The sequence below is a fragment of the Otolemur garnettii genome, unplaced genomic scaffold, assembly GCF_000181295.1.
Source record: "Otolemur garnettii isolate 467f Iridium unplaced genomic scaffold, OtoGar3 scaffold00126, whole genome shotgun sequence".
Lineage (NCBI taxonomy): Eukaryota > Metazoa > Chordata > Mammalia > Primates > Galagidae > Otolemur > Otolemur garnettii.
The window spans coordinates 2,639,125-2,662,155 of NW_003852521.1; the positions used below are offsets into that span (position 1 = coordinate 2,639,125).

The following is a 23,031-nucleotide window of genomic DNA, read 5'->3' on the forward strand; positions in this document are numbered from 1 at the left end:
AAAAAAAAAAAAAAAAAAAACCAGACCTTAAAACATGTCCCTTACAAATCATGTTTTTCCACCATCTTATTTTTACTGTGAGATACAAATCTATACATTAAAAAAAGAAGATTTTGCATATTCATAAATTTATGCTTTTAGGCGATAAATGAGATTCTTATGACTAAGGTGAAATATTTTGCAAAAGAGATGGAAGTTCTCAACCCCCATGCACACCTTTCATGGCGTTTAAAAGTGAGATAAAAAGGTAACCTGGGTAGTTGTCAAGGGGTCAGAACCTTATTTTCACTTTATCTTTTAGAAAACATTCAATTTGGGGGATCTCGGTTTAATGATTACCCAGTAACTTAGTACCCAGTTTTTCTTTCCTAAGAGGTAGAACTTCCTCATTCTCTGAGAGAGACACTGGGAGCTATCACGACGACCAGCTTACTCTACTACTCTGTTGCCCTTCCTTGGGTTCCACGTGGTTGGATTCTCATTTCCTCCTAGGAGACTGAGCACCGGCACAAATCTCATAACAGGCTGTCTGCTTTTCTTTTTAAAGGTCGGAGACGACAGAATTGGACCAAGGAAATTCATAACTTTCTGGTATGTAATTGAAAACTCTTAAACCAAATTCTCTCTCTCAGGGGTATTTGTGACCCTAAGGGCCTGAACTCTTAATTTGTGAACCAGAGCCTAGACGTGTCTAACCCTAGGCTAGGATTTACGCAGAAGGACGTTAATAGTATTGATACATTACCAACTATACTGGGTCCTCTGGAGAGTGCTTTTCAGGGGAGGGGGTTGTTTATTAAAATTATTTATTTATTTACTTCATGAATTGACCCCCCCCCAGGGTAAGGAACATACCATAACTATCAAAGGGCCACCGAACTATAATGGTGTGAGGAATCTATTTTGTAAGCAACTGTGTGTGTTGACGCCCCAATATAACTTGAATGTTCTATAAGTGGGGCCCTTACTGATCTGAACTTATTAATAACTATAATAAAATATTTCTACTTAATAATTATACTAGAAAAGTAAAATAATCTTAAGATGTTGTACCTCTCAAGTTTATCCCTAACGATCTAGGCAAGCCTGGGGTTCTGTAAATATGTGTGTAATTCTGCTTGTTATTCCTTTTATTTTCTGTTTATAAAGTGATTTTAAGACAATTATGTATCTTAGCTCCTCACTGGGATATCCATCTCTTCTTTGATTTAATTCTTTTTAAACATAAAACATAATGCTAAAAACTTTCTTGGGGATTCACAGGACATGTTGTTTTCCCTGCTGTCTATCAAAGGGACATGTCTTTGTGACTCTATGGATGTAACTGACATTGTAGTAATTTTTCCCAAAGTCTTATCATATTAGTTTAAATGCTATTATTTTTCTTTGACCCAGGGGGTACTCATTATTTTGTTTTGCAGTTTTGTCCAGGGCCGGGCTTGAACCCGCCACCCCTGGTATATGCGGCTGGCACCCTACTCCTTGAGCCACAGGCACGGCTCATTACTTTCCACAGTGTTCACTTTCTACCATTTTCAATTATGTTAAACCGTCTTCGAAACATTGTTCCTCTTAATCCATTAGTCACTGGGGTGCCTTTTCGTGACTTGCCCTTCTCTTTTTCCTCCTGTAGTTATGAAAATCCAGCATCCTGGTTGTCCAACTCATTCACATCCCAATTAGTTCTGGTGAGTACCTTAGCCATTCAGATGTCTTTGACTATACAGATTCCTATGTTTCCGCAAGAGCACAAAAGCTGCACATTGACTGCTGAGCTAGCCGAGGTGCCCACATGGCTGTCCGTGGCAGAGAGAAGGTTTTATTTACCACGAAAGTCGATGTTTTGTTGAGGAATTTTAAGGGATGCTTTTCACTGGTGGTTCTCAGGACTGGTTGCCTATGGAATTGCCCCGAATGAGTGTGTTTACGGACTGCTGTGGTTCCACCCAAAGCCAACATGAAGGCAACTCGGGTTCTTTGCTGCTTCCCACTTAAAATGCCATTGTGGTGTCACCGCTGTGAATCTTCAGGCCCCTTGCCCCAGCCGCCTCTCAGCCTCTCACACAACCCTTTCTGCGCACGGCAGACACTTTCTGGATCTTGGACTTGATGGCAGAGGGGCTTGGTGTGAGATTTTTCTAGCAACGCCCAATGTTCTCTTAAGAGAAATCCTTGAACCAGCTACTAGGATAACAGTGTCTTCCTCCCTGATGTAAAAGTATGTTACCAAGTTTCATCTTTATTATTGTCATTAAGCAGTGGTGAGGGCATCTTGCTTACCTAGTCACTCTGATATACTCAGATTACAGGCACAGTTCCTAGAGTGTGTGTGGTGGGAACGAACGTTCATATTTGGTTTTCATTCACATGGGCCTAAATTTCTGGCCATGTGATTATTTTAAGTTCTTCACAGATTTTTTTTTTCATTCACTGTGTCTCACTTTGTCGCTCTGGGTAGCATGCTGTAGTGTCACAGCTCACAGCAACTTCAGATTCTTCAGCTCAAGCAATCCTCTTGCCTCAGCCTCCCAAGTAGCTGAGATTACAGGCATCTGCCACAATGCCCAACTATTTTTAGAGACAGGGTCTTGCTCTAGTTTAGGCTGGTTTCCAACCTGTGAGCGCAGGCAATCTGCCCTCCTCGGCCTCCCAGAGTGCTGGGATTATAGGAGTGAGCCAGCAGCACAGAATTCTTAAGTACAAAATACTTGTCTAATTATTTTGACATATTTCTGTTGGACAGTAAATATTGTAAAGTTTTATGTTAATGCATTCTGAACATAAAGCTATATTTTTCCTATTATTTTTTACTTGCTGTGCTTATGAAAGTTATGTTCTAAGAACTACTTAATTTTGATTTATGTTACTAAGCGATTCAGGGTGTCAATAGATATTTTTCCAGAACAGAAACATGTGGGGCCAAGCCTCATTCCTCTAATTGAGAAACTACTCAGACTCCCAGGATTTCTTGGCTTATTTTAAAACAAATTCTATATTAAAATCTTGTGTGCTGACAGCAAAGAAATAGATGACCCATAGGTTTTCTTCTTACCGGCTCACAGGGTTTTGTTATTTTTTTTGCACAAAACATAACAGTGTGGACAGGAATGATGACAACTGGATTACAAAGGACTGGCGAGTTGAAAGGAGGCTTGTATGGAGCTCATTCTTTGAAAATGGAATCTGCAATCTTTTCAAATTTTTTAGAGAGGAGGTTAACATTTGAGCTACTATTTTCCTGGTTAATAATATTAATGCTTTTAAAATTTTTCTTTCATAACTGTAGATATAGCTTTCTTTCTTTCTTTGAGACAGAGTCTCAAGCTGTCACCCTGGGTAGAGTGCCCTGGCATCACAGCTCACAGCAACTTCCAACTCTTGGGCTTACGTGATTCTCTTGCCTCAGCCTCCCAAGTAGCTGGGACCACAGGTGCCCAGCTGTTGGTTGTACTTGTCATTGTTGTTTCGCAGGCCCGGGCTGGACTTGAACTCTTTACCTCTGTTGTATGTGGCCGGTGCCTTAGCTGCTTGAGCTACAGGCACCGAGTCTATATATAGCTTTCTAAGGGGAAGAACCTAATTCCAAGAATGAAGAGGTATTAGCTGAAAAATTGCAAAATCCTCTAAGGTTATTTCCACAAATGAACAAGACATTTTCCTAGAAAATCTTGCACATTTATTGTTTGTAGACAGTGAAGGAAAGGGAGGAGAGGAACAGGCTTACCCAGGGACAAAGGCTTTCTTGTTGCCAGGTGTTTTCATTTTGCCTTAGTTCATTATCCTCGGTAGAGATGCCAGCGTCTTCCCTAATAAAATCACCTTCCAACCAAAATGTTAAAAAGGTATCTACCTACCTTGGGTATATGTCAGTTTATACAGAAAAAATTTAAACAAAACTTACGGAGGTTTAGAAAAGAGTTTTGTTAATAATTCATGAGAAACAAGGCATCCTTAACTTGGCTGCGTTAGGCTAAGTGCCTACAACAGCAAACTTCTTTCTCTTATTCCCCTACACGTTCAGTGGAGGTTGGCGGGGAGGGCAAGGCCCCTCTACTCCACACAGTCATTCAGGGACGCAAGCTAATGGAAGCTTTACCACCCAGGGCACTGCCCTGTCAATAGGTAGCTTTAGGGTTTGCCAGGCCAGGAAGTGACAGGCGTCACCTCTGCCCAGACCCCAGTGGCCAGAACCATTCCGATGGCCTCTTCTAACTGTGAGGGGTGGGAGGTCTTCCTGGGGTACCAGGGAAGGGAGGAGAATTAAATACAGAAAGCACTAGGAATTTCTTCTTTGATGAAATTTGCTGTAAATTTCATCAATTTTTTGCCGTCAGTATCTACAGGCAACAAGTTTTCTTCCTAAATCAGTCATACTTACAGTTCCTCAGGTTTTACTAGGTAGGTAAGTTGTTTTAATATTTTTAAAACAACTTCACAGATTTTACTTACCGACTTCAGACAAGAATGAACCTAACAAGGATTATTGAGAAGGAATTTGTGAAAGTATAGTTATAATCACAATGGAAAAATGTCTCAGCTACTTGGGAGCCTGAGGCAAGAGAATCGCTTAAGCCCAAGAGTTTGAGGTTGCTGTGAGCTGTGACTCCACAGCACTCTACTGAGGGTGACATAGTGGGGGAAAAAGAATAATGTCTAGTAATATTTTAGCCCTCATATGTTTGTAGATTTTATTTGTATCGTAAATAGTACTTAGTTTTTTTCCCCTTTCAATAAAACCATTATTTGAAATTAAGAGTAACTCCCAATACAGCGAGGATCGACTGTAAAATCATTTCAGGAGATACCAAACTGAGAAAATGAAACTGTATTTGACCAGTTTCAGTAGATTGCCTGTAATTTATTAGTACATTCTTTTTGTAAATTATGTGCTCAGCTTTTTCACATAGGGCACCTAAGGAATAATAAAAAAAAACACGTCTAAAAATGTGTTTATTTTGCTCTCACACTTGATTGTGTTTGACTGGATCTAGAACTTTATGCACAAATTTGCCTTCACTCAGAAATTCAAAGGTGTTGTCCCCACGTCCTTCAGCACCCCATGCTGCCCATGAGAAATTTGACATCATTCTTTGCTTGTTTCCTTATAGATGGTACCTGCCCATCCTATTGGTCAACTTTTAGGATTTCCCTTATCTCTCTGTAATTCTGAACATTGACAGGAGGTATCAGGTGCACATTTTAAAGAGTATGCCTGGGCGAACGTGTTGTGGCATAGATTTTTCTTCCAACCCTCTGGGCTCTGCTTCTTGATGTTTTGGCTTCATTCTACATCTAGTCTCCCACCAGGTCACCCAAAGGCCACTGCCAATGCCAGGTGTGCGGTGCATTCCCAGCTAACAGTCCAGGAAAAAAGGACAAGTCTCTTTCCCAGCATTTCAGCAGAATTTCCAGAGTAGCTTGCATTAGTTAGTTCATGTCCTCTTTCCGAGTTGGTTGTCGTGGTGAAGGGGATGAGCAGGGTGCTCCGCGTACTCCTGACCACATGCACCGCTAGTGCTCTATCTGCGTGGTCCATCCTCCCCTGACTCCTCACCCATCTCCTCCCACGTGCACACGGCCTCAGCCTTGCTGGCCACCTTGCTGTGTCTTACCCAAGCCACACACTCTCCAACCCCAGCTCGGGGCCTTCACTCTGACGTTCTCTGGACAAAGTCGCCCCCTGCAGACCCATAGGCTGTTCCTCGACCTCTCTCAAGACTCAGATGTCAGCTACATAGTGAGACTGTCCCTGTCCATCTACGTAAAATAATCTTCTGTAGTTTATTTTTCTTCTTTTATCTCCACCTGATATACTATTTATTTTATATAATGATCTTGTTAATTATCTACCCCCATGAAATATAAATCCTATGAGACACGAACTTTTTTTTTTTTTTTTGGTTTTTGGTTTTTTCTTTCCTAAAGCAAGTTTTCTTTCTCCCATTGATTCCATCAAAGACACTTTTTCTCATGGGGAAGTGATGGGGATTGGTACAATTTTTTCACTGAAGCCCCTGCCCCTACCCCACTCCCAGTGGCTGGCTAGATTGGCTCCTGGTTTCCAGCTTTACCCACTGGAGCGTCTGTGACAGAGCCCCTGCACCAAGCTCCTTTTGTCCTCCAAGGGCTCCTCCACCTGGTTCCGAAGCAGCAGGTGTCCGACCTCCTGTCTCACCTCCATGGAGTCTTACTGGTTCTGACAGTCACTTCACTGCTGAACTCTACTGTGCATCGTGGAGAGTAGAGTTGTGTTCACTGTCATATTTTCAGTCCCTAAAACTGGAAGACAAAAATGAATTGCATTTCAAGTGTGCATAATTGTCTTTATATGTTATAATGGTCTTTACATGTTAGATGATTGTGCCTAGAAACATTGTGAGGGAAACAATTTTCTCTGATTTCCCAAATAATTTGTTTCTAATTTCAATTAGATATTTTACTTCCAATGACCAATGTATGCAAAAATAAGAGACTTGGGCAAAGAATATTTCTTCTTTTCTTTCTAAGAAAGCAGGATTGCAGGATGGATTGTCTGGCAATATCTCTATAGTGTGAAATTTTTTCTTAATTTTTTCCTTGCATCTAAATGAAATTTTTGAATTTAGACATTATTGTCAGGTTGAGGGTTGTAACCTGGAAGTTTTTATTGGTATCTAGCTTTTCCTCCTCATTAGTCTTTCTGGAATTCTATTTTATTAATCTCCCCCCTCCCCAGAACTAGCTTTTGGTTTTAATAATCTTCTCTAGATTTTTCCATTTCATTGATTTGTGCCTTTATTTTTTATCATTTCTCTTTTGCCTACTGTTCTCACTTTGTGCTAAGCCCTTGGCTTATTTGTTTTCATTCTTTCTTGTCTTTGATAAATGTATCAGAGGTATAAATTTTTCTTTCAAGATGCTCTAGCCATGTCCCCTAAAATTCTTACAATGTGTTTTTAGTGGTGATAGATTCTATTTCTTTATCTATCAAAATATAAAATACTTCCCACCTTATTTTCTCTTTAACCTAAAATTCTTTGGCAGTAAGAAATCTAATTTCCACATGTATAGAATTTTTTAAACTGTGCCTGCATTGTTAATTTCTATAGTTAATCCTTTATTAACCAAAGAACATAATCTGTATTAAATCGAGTCTGGGAAATTTACTAAGGCTTCCTTTGTAATTCAATACTTTGCCACTTTTTCACAATAGACAATTTGTGCATATTCTTTGTTTCTCCAAGTGTAGATCGAGTTCTCTGTATCTAGTAGGCTGAATTTACTAATTTGTGTCCTTTGGGTCATTGGTGCCTCTGTTTACTTTTTGTCTTTTGGCACTATTGATTCCTGGGGGACGTGTGCTATAATTTTCAGCTGTAATTGCTGAATTATTTATTTCTATTTCTTTCTTTCTCTCTGCTTCTATGGCTCATAGTTGCTTGATGTATTTTAAGGCAATGTATTTGTATGTTTATGAAGGCTACGCTTCCTGACTTTTTAAAAACAAATGATAACATCTTTCTCTCGTACGTACATTTTTGCCATGCATTTCATTTTTTCAGATACTAAAAAATATCGCTACAGCATCCTTTTGGGGTACATTAACCTGAGTATCCATTTCTGTCTTTTTATTTTTAACCTTCTGTAACTTGGTTTTCTGTGTTTCCTCTTTTAGATAACACATTGCTAACTCCTGCTTTTATAAATATTTATTCTGAGATGTAACATACATTCATTGGAGTATATAAAACAAACTTAAATAGCTGGATAATTTATCATAAAGCGCAAACTCTTGTAACTACTGCTTGAGTCAAGAAAAAGAATGCTTCTGAGACCCCCAAGTCCCCTCTTGTGTCCCTTCCAAAAATCATCCCTGACTTCCTTCCAAAGACAAACTCTCTCCTGCCGTGACCATCGTGTCCTTGCAGTCCTTCATGATTTTATGACCCAAGTACACTTCCCTAAACACTACCATTGAGTTTTGCTGCTTTATAATTTTCTATAAATGGAATCATATTGTCCGTGTTCTTTTGTGTCTGGTTTCTTTCTCTTGTTGTAATTGCACTGTGGATAGAAGTAGTTTTTTTCTTTTTTATTGCTAAGTAGTGTCTTGTCTACTATATCACAATTGATTCATTCGCATTCCTGTTGATGGACGTTTGGGTTGTTGCTAACATTCTAGCTATTAATAAAGTGAATAGAAGTGTCCTTACATGTTTTCACTGTACACGTGCATATCTGAGGCATAGACTGTGCATGTGATCAACTTTAGAAGATATTGCTGGTTTTCCAAAAATGGTTTCCCACCAGTACTGGTTATTTGGCTCTACAAACTTGCTGACATTTGGCAGTGTCAATCCTTTAAAATTTCGCCATTTTGGGGGGTGTTGAATGTTGTTTCCTTGTAGTGTGGCCTTGCATTTCTCTGAAGGGTAATGAAGTCAAAGAGCTTTCATTTGTATATCAGGTAATTGATAATCCTCCTTTGTGAAATGCCTACTGAGTCTTCTCTTGTTTTTCCCCCTTTGGTTTTCCTCCTGTTCCTCATTGATTTGTAGGAGTTCTTTACATATTCTGGATCCACAGCCTTGGTCAGGTTCTATGCGTTGCACCTTTCTCTTCTCATTCAATTTGCCTGTTTTGCAGTCCCTAAGATTGTCTTTGGTGAATGAGACTACTTAGTTTTAATGTGTTCCAATTTATATTTTTCTATTATGGTTAGAGACCAGTCAGGAAATGAAATTATTTTCAATAAATGATATTGAGACAATTGGTTATTAATTTAAAAAATGAACCTTGGCCCTCAGATGAGACCATAATCAAAAATCAATTGTGTGTATATTGTAGATCTAATATAAAAGGCAAGACACATTTCTAGGAGAAAAAAGTTGGTATAACAACCTTATGACCACAGAATAATAAAAATAACAGCACAGGAAAAATCACTAAAATCATCTTTACAATACTGAGTTGCCTAGTTAATGAACACAACTTACCCTTCCATTTACTTGGATCTTCCTTAGTTCTGGCTGTCAACAATGTTTTACAGATTTTTTCATAAAAATCTTATACATCTTTTATTAGATTCCTTCTAATGTATTTGAAATTTTATGATGTGGCCAAGACAAAATCTTAGAAATTTAATTTTCAAATCGTTGCTGGCATATGGAAATGTTACTGACTTTGGTTGATAGATATGGCTTTGTATGTGGCAACCTTCCTGTGTGCACCGGTTACTTTTACTAATTCATGTGTGGATTCTCTCTACATGTAAAGTAACATAATGTGAAAATATCGACAGCCTTAACTCCTTACTTTTTAATCAGTATACATTTTACTAGATTTTCCCCAGTATTTCCAATACAGACTTGTTAAATGACAAAGAGTATATCTGATTTGTTCTCAATATCAAAGGAAAAGATTTCAATATATTGCTGTTAAACCTGTGACGGAGGAAGTAAGGACCTCCTTACTGAACATGGCAGGAGGACTCTTAGATTTGCTCGTGACAGGAATTTGGGGAGGGCTTGGTGTGGCGCTTCATCTTCCATTTGTATGGCTTTAGCTGTGTCAGTTAGGGACGTCGGCCAGGGCTTGTGAATCTAGGTAAGATCACTTTTCATCCACCTGTATGGAGTCTTGGAGTCCCTCAGCTTCTCATTCTTCTGGGTCTCTCCCTGGGGCTTGGTGCTTCCCAGCACAGAAGACCTCATATTTCCCTTCTAGATTTAAAATCCTATGAGTTTGAACCCTCAAAGTCATAATTGCAATTAAACATATCTATTTAATTAAAAACCAATTTCTAACCTAAACTTTTGACAGATCAATGTTGGTATTACAGAGTAAAGAAAAAAAAATAGATGCTTCCTCATATTGTGTGATAGCAGAGGATGACTTTTGAGGTGAGATGCAGTTATCTGGGGCGGGAGTGAGAGTGGCAGGTGCAGGTGCGAGTGGGAGGTGAGGATGTGGGTGGAGGACGGTGTGGAGGTGATGTGCGCCCGAGAAAGTGAGGATGGAATGATGAGAGTGGGTGGACCACAGGAAGCTGGTGGACCACAGGAAGCTGGCTGGGGAAAGAAAGAAGTCTTTGGCTTTAACTAATTAGAAGCAAGAAAAAACAACCTAAAGACCAGTGGAAAATCTGACAAGGTCTATAAAGGGATGGAAACAAAAAATAAGCACACATGTGTTCAGGCAGAGGTGAAGAAAATGGCTGACCAATTTCAAGAAACTGTAATTTTTATATTTCTCCTCAGGACTCTATACACAGTCAGATAGTTAATTAAAACAAAGAAAAAAGTAAAAGAGAAAACACTTCCTGGAGAAACAGGAGCAAAATTTTCTTGCAGAAAATACTTTGGGGAGTTTATGATTCCAATAGTTTCAAATATGCTCTATTGAAATCAAAAGAACATCAAATGAGGGAGTTGGAATGAGGTTCTAATTTTTAGTCAAGCTCATATTGTAGTTACATGTTTTTCCACTAGGTGTCTCTGCATACATGTTGTGACTGCAGAGAAAGCTGATCTATTCCTAAAGGCGTTAGCTTGTGTGGAGTTTGTCAACAAATATGTCAGTTTTGGCGGGTATTTAAGAATGACTTTAATTTCGTAGTTATTGCTAAAGAATACATAGGTGTATTTTAACCGACATCTCTCACTCTTGCTTTAGACATTTGGAGACACTAACCCAGAATTGTCTAGCAGATGCAAAATTTCGGGTCTCTGTGCCTGTGTTGCTTGCAAGATGAAGCAGATGGAAGCCTGTCCGTTCAGGATTCTGATCAGGAACCAGCCCCACGTTCTTTATGAACAGAGCATCTGCTAGGATGTGAAATTTCAAACCAAGCTGTGTTTGCCTCTCCCGTGTCTCTTTCTGAGAGCAACATCTTGCTCACCAGACCCTTCCAACCCTCCCGGTGGCAGCTGGTCTGTGACCGTGGGTAGCCCTTTGAGCAGACACATTATAACTGTGAGTCATGTTACTTCTCTTCTGAATTGTCCAAATTTGGTAAATAGCTTATCCCCTCTAACTTGTCCTTAAGTTGTTTGAGGGTCAATGTAAATCAATAGATAGTAGGCGCTCAGTGTGTGTGTGGCCCCGGAGTAACTGAAAGAATTCTTCGACGCATTCATTCTGCAAGAACATAATGAGATCGACTGTTTGCAAACAAGTTCAGTGCTAAGGAAATATGGAAATGGCAAAGATCGTTATGAGACAGCACTGCCGATGAACAGAAGACCCTGGACTTGGAGCTTAAAGATCTGCATTCAGATGCTGCTTCTGTAACTCGCCAGCTCTGTAACTGTCCTGCTGAGTCTGCCTGCTCCTTCTGTAAGTTTCTTCATCAGCACAAGGATTATTACTTCACAGCGTTGTTGTGAAGACTCCCATAATGATATTTGGCAATAATTGGACTGAATATCACTTTAATAGCCTCCCAGGGATGTCACTCTCTCCTTGGTGAAGGCAGCCTTTTCCGTCATTCTCACAGAACTTTGGCTCCTGTGGTCTCTACCTCTCCTGACTAGCCCTTCGGAACTACCTTTGCAAAATCATAAGGCCCATGAAAATGTAATTTTCTAATGAAAAAGTAGCCAGACAAAGGAGGAGTTTTGGCTAAAAATCCAGAGCAACAGGTGTAGGGTGCTGGCAGCTTTTACAATTGTTTTTCTCTTTTTCGGCTGTGCTCTTGTGGGAATAGGTGAGGGGTCCTTGCAGCATGGGGCATCGCTATTATGTTTGGTGTAAAGAGTTTGTTGAGGGGAGCTTTGTTTTGCAAAGTTGGAGTAAAGTGAATGGCTCCTTTAGGGGCAGGGTACACACTCTCCAAATATCACCAAGCAGAAAAACTATTTTCTAAAGAGAAAAAAATATAATTGCGATTCATGGGGAGAAGTTGAGGGGTGCAAGTTGCAGAAAGATAAGAGCCATCGTTGGCTACTCCTGCCTGGCCCTGCTCTCCTACTCCCAGGCTGGCAGGGAATCAGCTAGGAAGCTGGTGCTTTACTCAGGGGCCACCACAGTCGGGATTTGGTAGGAACAGGGTGTGGTTGCAGGACCCACTGGAGTGGCCTAGTAACTGATGCCATGCAGGGGCAGGGGGCTACTGATGCTGCCTGTGGCCTCCTTATGGACCTGGCGTCCCTTTTCTGCTGACCTTGAGGCCAGTACACACCTCTGAGATGACTCCTAGGGTTTCTATCACAATCCCTTAAAGTTGTACCTAAGCATATAGCTCTTTTGCTGTTGTAACAGAATGACTGGCTCTTCAACATTCCCTGGATCTTGAGTTAGCCCACAAGGAGGCAGAGGTGAGGGTACATTCTATCTGCATTGGCAAAACTGAACAAAGGCTGCCACAAGGGGTGTGTGTGTGCGTGCACGTGCACATGTGTGCATGCAAATATGCTTATATAAATAAATTTGCCTATATAAATAAATTTGAATAGCTGAAAGTCAGCGTGAGGCCCTGCTTTAGAGGGCTAGTGGAAACCATTGTTCTCCCAGTCCAACAGGCAGGGAATTCAAGACAAGCCTAACAAAGTCAGCTCCGTAGAAACAAGTGCTGTGGTCTCTGAGGCCCTGGTGAAACCCACATGCTGGAGAAGGGAGAGCACCTTAACAGGGACAACGAACATGGGGCGCTGGGTGGCGGAGAATAGACTAGGGTATGGCCCGCCACAGATCTCCACCTGCTCCAGCCTAAGGGCTTGCTGTGGGCCCAGACATATGTAGAAATTTTTAGTTCTGGAGACCACAGAGGGACAAGAGACCCTGAAGGTGGGGCCCTGGATAAGGGACTCAAGGGAGCTTGCAGTTTGCCACCTGGTAGTTATTAGGATAAAGAGGTCCCCTGGGAGCAAAGATTGACGTTATTGGCTGAAAGGTTTTTCTCTCCCCTAGATTTGTGGATTTTGTGTGTCTGAGCCTTGATTGTCAGAGCTGACAGCTCATGTGGGAATGCATGCAGGGAAACTTGGGAAGAGGCCTGCCAGTCTCCTCAGACGACGCGTCACACCATGTTCCTGGTGTTGAGAATAAAGTCATTTTAGGCATCATAGTTTCTCTGTTTAAAAAAAGCTCCGGTTCTTAAAACCATCTGGCAATTTATCGTCAAAGTGGAGAGAAAACTGAAGAGAAATGTAATAAAATGACTGGAAAAGACAACAATCAAAAAGAGAAAATAAGTGAAAGAGAAAGAAAGAACGAGAAGTTTTTAAAGCAGGTAGAAGTGATTGGAATCAGAATGACAAATTCTGATAAATTAGAAAAGAATGATAAATTAGATATCTAATTATGATAAAAGAATAAAGCTTGAAATAATTTGTATAAAGCCATTTTCCCTTTCATAAATTTCCTGGACAAAGTAATAACTTCCTACCCCACCTCCACCCCCTATGGTGTCACCTTACGCATGCTCCTAGTCAGCCTGTATTTGCTTTTTTCTCTCCTGCCCTGTCTTGACAGGAATATTTCCAGCTAATTGGCAAAACCAATGGATTATTTCTTGTCTTTTGCTTTCATATATGAGCAAAGATGCATATTCTTTTCTGCTTTCCATGGTCTTGCTTGAGGGGTTGTCATTTAGCAGAAGATGTTGGTGTCACATCTATTCCGTGCTGTGGATGACTGAGACTTCTGCCACAGAATGACCAACACCTTCTGTTTTGTTTTTAGCTCTTTGTGGATTAAGACTAATGCACTATGTTTGCCAGTGTTTATAGATCTTCTGTCAATCCATTTGCTGCTCTGATAATGTCAAACGTAGGTGTTTTAATTTTAAAGGATGAACGAGTAATGAATTAATCCATGGGTTTTAAACATTTTAGTTCAGAATGGTTTTGTTTTCCCTGAAGGCCTTGTGAAAAAGAGCATCAAACAGAGACATATCTTATTTCAATTGGAAAATCGTCTCTAAATTATAATAAAGCATCTTCTTTTCAAGATGTTTCAAACATTAGGTGCTTATTTTGCTTCATTCCAAAGATTATAATGTCTGTTGGGGAATAACCAAGGCAGTTACTTTTGGATCAATTGAAGCTATAAATCCATTCAGCAAAATTTTTTTCTTGGAGCTTAAAAAAAAGTATCAATTATACTAGATTATCAACAGAGCATTTGTTGCATATTGATATTCCTGCTTTATTTACTGGTTTTTAAATGATATAGGACTGGAGTCTATATTTCTGTCTTAATAAACTTACCAAATGATTTCTAAATTTGCTAGAATATACTTGGTTTAAGAAGCATGCATTTTGTTCATGCCTAAAACAAAATGGAATGATTCTTCATTTGTATATATGAAGGATAAATCTCTTTCTTGAAATTAACTCTTATTCATTTGATAATGAAACCTGTTTTCTACTTTTCAGCCCCAGAGTTGATCAAGAATGCATTTTATTTTCATTTCACAAACTTAAAAAATATTGATAATTTTATCCATTTGGCAGTGTCTCACATTGTGGTGTGTTAAGAAATTGTTCTCTAGGCTAGGTGCCTGTAGCTCAGTGAATGGGGCTCTGGCCCCATACACCAAGGTTGGTGGGTTCGAGCCTAGCCCAGGCCAGCTAAACAATGACAACTGCAACAACAACAACAAAAAGCCAGGCATTGTGACGGGCTCCTGTAGTCCCAGCTGCTTGGGAGGCTGAGGCAAGAGAATTGCTTAAATCCAAGAGTTTGAGGTTGCTGTGAGCTGTGATGCCACAGCACTCTACTGAAGGCAACATAGTGAGACTCTGTCTCAAAAAAAAGAAGAAAGAAATTGTTCTTTAAAGACATTGTCTTAAATATACTACAGATAACCATTCCCTTAAACTCTGAAACGAGACAGCAAAAATGTCGCTGGGAGAGCCAGCGAGGGAGTTTAATCATCCTTGAAGTGTGAAAGCTATTTGATTTGATGAAACTGAGTATCACACTTGTTCAAACCCTCTGGTTGTGTTCTAATTCCATTAGGAAGAAGACTTTTATATACCAAGGTAATTTCTAGTGATTACTCTCCTTCTAGGTAATTGCCACCACTTACTGAGCATGTACTATGCCCTCTGTGTTTCTCATATGGTGTTTCATTTAAGTCTCACAGAACCCTCTGAGTTTGTTGTGATTATTAACAGATGGGGTATCTGCTCATCAGACAAATTCAATGATTCCCATAAGTTTCTTTAACAAGTGGCAGAGTTGGGATTTAAACTTAAATCTTACTGTAACACACATGCATTAGTGCAGTAGTTTTAAGACACATTTTTTTTTGTTTTGTTTTGCACTCATAAAATAACTTGGAACCCTCACAAACCCTCTTATACTTTAAATGTCCACCTTAAGTTTTCATTGCTTGTGTAGTTGAAGGAGACATAGTTTCTGGCATGTTGCAAATATTAATGGCATAAAAGATTACATCTCCCTTATCGTTTTTTTTTTTCCCCAAAAAAGTAATCTGTAGGACTTGTGAATTTTACATCATTTTCATTCTTCCTGGAACTCATAAATTCATTCTACTATCTCATGGATTTACATACTATTATATAATATTTTTATGCTTGAAAAATTTTTTTGAGACAGAGTCTCATTCTCTTATAACTGTATTACAATTTTAATAGCTTTTTCCCTTAAAACCTGTATACATTTTTTGGCATCCTCTGTATTTAAATTGATATTAATTTAAAAAATGCTAACCTTGGCTCAGCACCTATAGCTCAAGTGGCTAAGGCACCAGCCACATACACCAGAGCTAGCAGGTCTGAAACCAGCCTGGGCCTGCCAAACAACAATGACAACTACAACCAAAAAAAAGCTGGGCATTGTGGCGGGCACCTGTAGTCCTAGTTACTTGGGAGGCTGAGGCAAGAGAATTGCTTAAGCCCAGGAGTTGGAGGTTGCTGAGAGCTGTGATGCCACTGTGCTCTACCCAGGGAGACAGCTTGAGGCTCTGTCTCAAAAAAAAAAAAACCAAGAAAAAAGAAAAAAAAAAAAGCCCTAACCTTTTGGTGAGAAAATCATTTAAGCCAAAAAAGATTTAATTTGAAGTAAGTGATTATTAGAATTATTATTGGTACATAATTATCAGGCAACATTATTGAACCAATAATGATTAAATAAAAGAGATAACAATTTTATTTAATATGCATCACTTAATGAGACAGAGGACACTTTTCTCTTTAATTATGTAATGTACTCACGGACAAATATTATTTATTGCTAGAAATAGAGTTCAGAACCAATTCTATTTGTATTAGTGATTTTTATATGTGTAAACACAGATATATTTTATGCAAGTAAATAGAGGGGAATCGAGCACCTTTTGAACTCCTTCCAAGGACATGCCAAGTATCACACCAGCTCTTGGGCTTAGGTGATTTTCTTGCCTCAGCCTCCCGAGTAGCTGGGACTACAGGTGCCCGCCACAATGCCTGGCTGTTTTTTGTTGCAGTTTGGCTGGGGCTGGGTTCGAACCCACCACCCTCAGTATATGGGGTCGGCACCCTACTCACTGAGCCACAAGCGCCACCCTCAACTGTTTTATTTATAGGAATTTTGTTTAAGCTGACATTTTTGGAAAGAGTTAAGAATACCAAAAAAATCATTACTTTAGGACCTCTTTGCCAGCATAGTTACTTTTTCACAAACTACATTTATCGTATGTTTCAGATATATTTTCATCAAAACCTTGCAGCTGTCTATTTAGCTTATAGCATAGGGATACCGTGTGCTTTGGTTAACCTGGTGAGGAGAAGTAGTTCTCACTGTATAAAAAATAATCAAATGTATTGACGTGTGTTTCCATAACCACCAGTTCACTCCCAAATTGTTCCAAATTATGGCTATACACTTTATATTGAAGAGGAGAGATAAGAGTTGAATTAGATTATTTTGATGCCCCAAATTATCTTTGAATCATTTTGGTAAAATTTTAGGTTCTATGTATGTTGACTAATTCAAGAAACAAAGTCCCAATGCTCCAAAATTATTAATGAACCACTCACATATAACCTCCCAAAAGGAGCATCCTTGGTCAAGCTTTCTCCCTTCCACCTCCCTCCCCCAGGCCAGTGAGTGTGCATTATTTTTACCCACTCTGACTGAAGAGTGTCTGACATCGGCACGGTTTCATTACCACGTCCTGCAGCCTGGGAAGGAGATTTTTCATGGGATATTCACGATGGCAATCTTATACTAAACAAAAATATGGAATGTATAGATTTTTTAATGGAAATTCATCTATAGCTTATTGGTTTTATGGTTTGTATATTTAATTCATTTACTCCACAAATATCCATTGAATCACCCTCTATACAAAGAAGTGGATGAGCTCAAACACAGTGCTGCCCCCATTAGAGCACACGGATCTTATAGTGAGGCATTAGATATTAAAGAACAGACTGCAAATTAATCATTGCAAAGATGAGAACATCTAGAGATAGGAGATAAGGTGATATGAAAGTGTATAAAAGGAGACTGATTTCTCACAAGGATCAGGGCAGATTTTCTTGACTAAGTGACATTCTGCCCGAGGGTTAAAGAATCCGATGGCTTAGGTCATCTTGGGTGAGGACTGTTGAGGAAAAGCATCCAGTTTCTGAGCTAGGGAGAAATGTGTTCAAAGAATTTAGAAAAGCCAGTGAGTCAGGGAGATGGAGAAAAAGAGACATGGAATGATCCAAGAAAGGGCTGAAGAGGAGGTGGAGTCCACCAGTGCAAAATCTCTCCTTTAGGAGATTTTCATGACTCTGATCTTTTTATCAAGACCAGTGGTTATTATATATGCACATAAGGGATTTAAAGACAGAGATGAATATTTAAGGACAGTTGTGAATTGGAAAAAACCCACCATTATGGCCAGAGAGAAAGCGGGGATATCAGCTAGGATACCCTGGCAGTGATCTAAGAGAGAGGGGCTGGTGCTTTGGAATAGGATGGTAGCAACAGGTGCGGACAGTGTGGACACCTTTACGGCATACTGCGGTTCTAAGGAGCTAGAATATGTACAAAAGGAAGATTCCTTAAGGTCCAAGAAAGGGGAGAGGGGAGGGGGGATGGGTAGAGGGAGGATGATTGGTAGGATCACCTCTATGGTTTATCTTACAAGGGTACAAGTGAATCTTTCTAAGAGTAGAATGTAAATGTCTTAACACAATAACTAAGAAAATGACACAAAGGCTACGTTAACCAGTTTGATGAAAATATTTCAAATTGTGTGTGAAAATACCACACTGTACCTCATGATTGCATTAATGTACACAGCTATCATTTAATAATAATAATAAAAGGTCCAAGAAAGGCCTAATGTTAGCAGCCAGAGTAGTGCAGGTTCGACAAATCCCAACGCTTAAAGGAAGAATTCGAGGTGAATGTTTTCTCTTTGCCTCCCACCATCTCTTGCTAATTCGGTGCTTGTTTTATTTCTAGAAATCTGGCTGAGTGAAAGGTTTCAGAATTTTGCTGATATGAAGTCATCTGAAGGCGTAGTCTATTAGTTAAACATTTTATTTTAACAACTTTTCCCCAGTCTGTGCGCTTCACTGGGTAAGCTGCCAGGGCATAAAGACGATGGAGCTTGGCCACCACATTTAATGCGCTCATTGTCCAACTGGGGAGACAGAGTCAGGTGACATTACCTTGGCCGCTGTGGAGTCATTTATGAACCGTGTCTTGTAGGAGAGCTGGAATGTACTGATGGTGAAGAGAACAGGCTCTGTAGCCTGGGCTGGAATTCTGACACGTTCCCATGCCAGAGTCCTCACCCAAATTGCCTAAATTTCCTCATCTAAGAAATGGGGCTAATTATCGTATATTATTCACAGAGCAACTCTGATCAGCACATGGCATGATGCATGTAAATTATCAATGTGCTTCACACATACCAATTGATTAATAAATGTAATAAACTCACCCATCATATTATTAAAGGGAAGGGGCTGATCAGCCATTTAAGTAGAGTCAGGAAAGGTTTCACAATGATGCTTTATATGTTATTTAAAACATACACATAGGTGATCTTTAATAAATGCTTATGTAAGGAATGAGTATGTTTTATGGTAATAAAATAATTTCTTGAGAATTTGTTACATGTTAGACCCTGCAGTGAACATGGTAAGGATATTTCCTCATTCGATTACAACAGAACTTCTTCCTGAGGGTTAGCGTGCTCAATAATAGAAATACTATTATCTTTACCATTTCACAGAAAGGAATCCTGAGGCCTCAGAATGTCAGCTATTAGCCCAATTCATCATTTGCCAAATTGAGATTTAGCTCCAGCCTTGTCCAATCCGAAGCTTGTACTCATAACTTCTGCAGTGTTTTTCCTTCTTTAGTCAAAATGTTGCTGAATTCAAACTAGCTGTTGCTTATTATGTATTATCTTAATAATTGCACACTAAAAATACTTGCCGTAAGGAGTCAATAAAATATTTATATCATTTTATCTGAACATTTTAATTCTACAAATGAATGCTTATTATAGAAAATAAATACATAGGGGAATAAAAAGGTGATTCCAAGTCTCATAGTTACTGTACACATTTCACTGAAAATATGTTCTGACTCCCCTCCACCTTAGTGCATTGATGTATGAGTGTGGATATGTGTAAGTTTATCTTTTTATTTTTTTACTTTTTTTTTTTTTAAGAGACAGGGTCTGACTCTGTTACCCAGGCTGGAGTGCAATGGTGTGATCACAGTTCACTGCAGCCTTGAACCTGGGTTCAAGTGATCCTCCTGACTTAGCCTCCTGAGTAGTTACAGGTACATGCCACCACTATGCCAAATTAATATTTTTATTTTTTGTAGAGATGGGGTACTATTATGTTGCCCTGGCTGGTCTCAAATTCCTAGCCTCAAGAGATCCTCCCACCTCAGTCCCCCAAAGTGCTAGGATTACAAGCATGAGCCATTGTGTCCGGGGGCATTTTTAACCTACTTTTAAATTAGTGACATATTGTGAAACTCTTTTGATGTTTGGTAAGGTGGCGCTTAGGACCGTTATTAAAGGTTCAGTGAATGTCAGCTACCAATGTGACTGTCGTCGTTTTGGCCCTCCATCAAGTTGGTAATAATTTGATATCCCAAACAGCATGTGAAAATATTCTTTTCAACATATCTCCACTCCACCAGTCTTGGCTTCTATCACTTAGTTTTTTATTTTTACTTTTGCAAATCTTGAAGACTACATACGGAGTCATGGGGTTTTATTTTGCATATATTGTATTATGAGCGAGGTTATGCATTAGTCATTTGTATTTTTATCTGCATTTTCCTTCTTTTGTTCTTCTATTACTTTGCTTCTTATTTTCTCACTGGCACATAGTAACTGTATTATGGTTCTTCTATATTAAATGTATATTTCAGATATTTCCACCAGCTTGTGATTCAATTTTTTTAATTAAGATTTTAGCCATTAAAATTAAGTAATGAATTTTGTCAATGTGTTTATCGTGGGTTCTTTCTTTGCATTTTGCAAATAAATGTCTTCTTCATACCTATGTATTATAATATAAATTTGGCATTTTGGACATTCGATGGGGACATCCATTCTTCACAGGTTGGGGACTAGTGTAAGAAATGAAGAAGGGAAACGGGGCGTGTATCTGCACCTGCGGTGTTGCAGCAAAAAGATGAGAAGCTCTCTGCTTTGGGGACAGTTTCAGTGGCTTTGGATCTTTAACAAGTTCTTGCTTGTCGAAGTCTGAAAACATGAAGGCTTTTCTTCTTTTGTTTTCATTTGCTTTTCTTGAAACCACAGAGCGTCTTGTTTTTCAGGTTCTCCACACAAAGTCTGAGACATCAAAAGGAAGGGGCTCATCTTGACATTAAAGTTGGGACTTCTGAGGCAGGGGGTCAATTCCATTTTTGAAATTGGATACTAGAAAGCATCAAATATTTCTGCATCTTACATTGCATTGTGCATCGTGAAAAGGGAAAGATTTCTCCTTCTCCAGAAATATGTACCATGTAATATTAAATGTGTAAGAATACTGGCAAATGCACAGGTGACATTCTGGATAATTTCATGAGCTCAATTTTATTTTATTTTTATTTTTTATTTTATTATTTTTTTTTGAGACAGAGTCTTAAGCTGTCACCCTGGGTAGAATGCCATGGTGTCACAGCTCACAGCAACCTCAAACTCTTGGGCTTAAACGATTCTCTTGCCTCAGCCTCCCAAGTAGCTGGGACTATAGGCACTCACCACAATGCCTGGCTTTTTTTTTTTTTTTTCTTTTGGTTGCAGTTGTTGTTGTTTAGCTGGCCCAGGCCGGGTTCAAACCCGCCAGCCTTGGTGCATGTGGCTGGTGCCATAACCACTGTGATATAGACACTGAGCCAAGGGCTCAATTTTAAACAATTAGTTTATTAAGTTCCGTAATGAAAAGCCTTTTAATGAATTGTTTTCATTGTGAAATTCGTTGATCACAAGAGAAATATTTTCTGCCCGCGCCCAAGGAGATCTATGCTTTTACAACTGCTGTAATCTCATATTTAACTGGAAATCTTTTCTTTTCCAGCTGTTGTTTTACCAATCTGATGTCATACATGGCTACTGATGGCAATGCTCTTGTAAGTACCCTTTGGATTATTGCACTCTTTAGATATTGTCCCTTTGATAAATGAATAAAATAGTAGACAAGTTATTTCTAAGTATGGCTAGCTATTTATTGTCCCTCATTTTGTTAATCACAATAGCATCAAATGACCTTGTTAGATTTTAAGAATCTTATGGTCTCCAAGCATTTAAGACCTCTGGCTATTTGCTTTTGAAGATGAAGAAACATAACCATGAGGCCAGGCATGGTGGTTCCTGCCTATAGTACCAGCACTCTGGGAGGTGGGGCAGGTAGATTGCTTGAACTCAGGTGTTTGAGACCAGCCTGAGCAAGAGCGAGAGACCCCATCTCTAAAAAATAGCTGGGCGTTGAGGCAGGTGTCTGTAGTCCCAGCCACTCGGGAGGCTGAGGCAGGAGGATCACTTGAGCCCATGAGTCTGAGGTTGCTGTGAGCTATGACACTATGGCACTCTCCCCAGGGCAACAGAGTGAGACTTTGTCTCAAAAAAAGAAAACACAAAAACCAAAAAGGAAATATAAACATGATTTTAATACACTGTACATAAATTATCTGTTTTAAGAAGATGGTAGCTATTGACCAGTGTAGCCTCGCATGCAACAAAAATTCTATAGTAAAAATTCTGTTAATTATGCTGAAAGTTTGCATTTTATTTTTTAAAAATGTATGGCCATAAGTTTGCCTAAGTAAGGCATATAATTGAGCAGGAATGTTATCACTATTAGATGAAAAAAATTTATGCAGAAAAAAATTAGGAAGTTTATGTGAATAACATGACATTTCTAATAGAAGGGGCTGTAGAATCAAGTGGTGGTGTATGATGTGCATGTTTAGTGAATTGAATGACCTCATAGTGGGTGCAAAGGATTTAGTGTTTGGAGTGGAGGCAAGAGGAAAATCAAAAGTATTTTTCGATGTGCTCTTTTTTTTTTTCCAAGTAAAATAGTACAGATTTCCTGCCAAATCAAGAATGTGGACAATGGTTTGGGATTTCCTGATGTCAATTAGAAGATGGTTGGGAAGGCAGGCTGTGGTCATAGTGATATAGAAATTGAGTTAACTAGACACTTCTGGGAGGTCAGCTGATAAATCTCTGCTTGTCTAATATTTTTATAATCCAGAAGAAAAGAAAGCAATGAAAGCATTTGAATTTTGGTGCTGGTTATAAATAAGGAGGAAAAGTTAGTTAGTGACCAAAAATGCTAGACATTTTGAGATGGGACTGCAGAAACTGAAACTGAAAACACAAATTGTATCATGATGCCTGGAATCCCAGCACTCTGGGAGGCCGAAGCAGATAGGTTGCTTGAGTTCAGGAGTTTGAGATTAGCTGGAGCAAGAACAAGATCCCATCTTTAAAAAATAGCTGGGCATTCTGGTGGGTGCCTGTAGTCTTAGCTACTTAGGAGGCTGAAGCAAGAGGATCCCTTGAGGTCAAGAGTTTGATGTTGCTAGGAGCTGTGACACCTCGGCATTCTACTGAGG

At 39.3% G+C, this 23,031-nt stretch overlaps 1 protein-coding gene across 4 annotated transcripts in view; it reads left to right on the forward strand.

The window, feature by feature from the left end:
* Positions 1-23,031, forward strand: part of IPCEF1 (interaction protein for cytohesin exchange factors 1) — a 152,629-nt gene that overhangs the window by 40,522 nt on the left and 89,076 nt on the right. For all 4 annotated transcript variants that reach the window (XM_023517937.1, XM_023517940.1, XM_023517939.1 and 1 more), the window contains 3 exons: positions 548-591; positions 1,634-1,688; positions 21,489-21,540. In XM_023517937.1, the coding sequence (XP_023373705.1) occupies positions 21,508-21,540 (33 nt within the window). In that variant the 5' untranslated portion in view covers positions 548-591; positions 1,634-1,688; positions 21,489-21,507. The remainder of the gene's footprint in view (positions 1-547; positions 592-1,633; positions 1,689-21,488; positions 21,541-23,031) is intronic.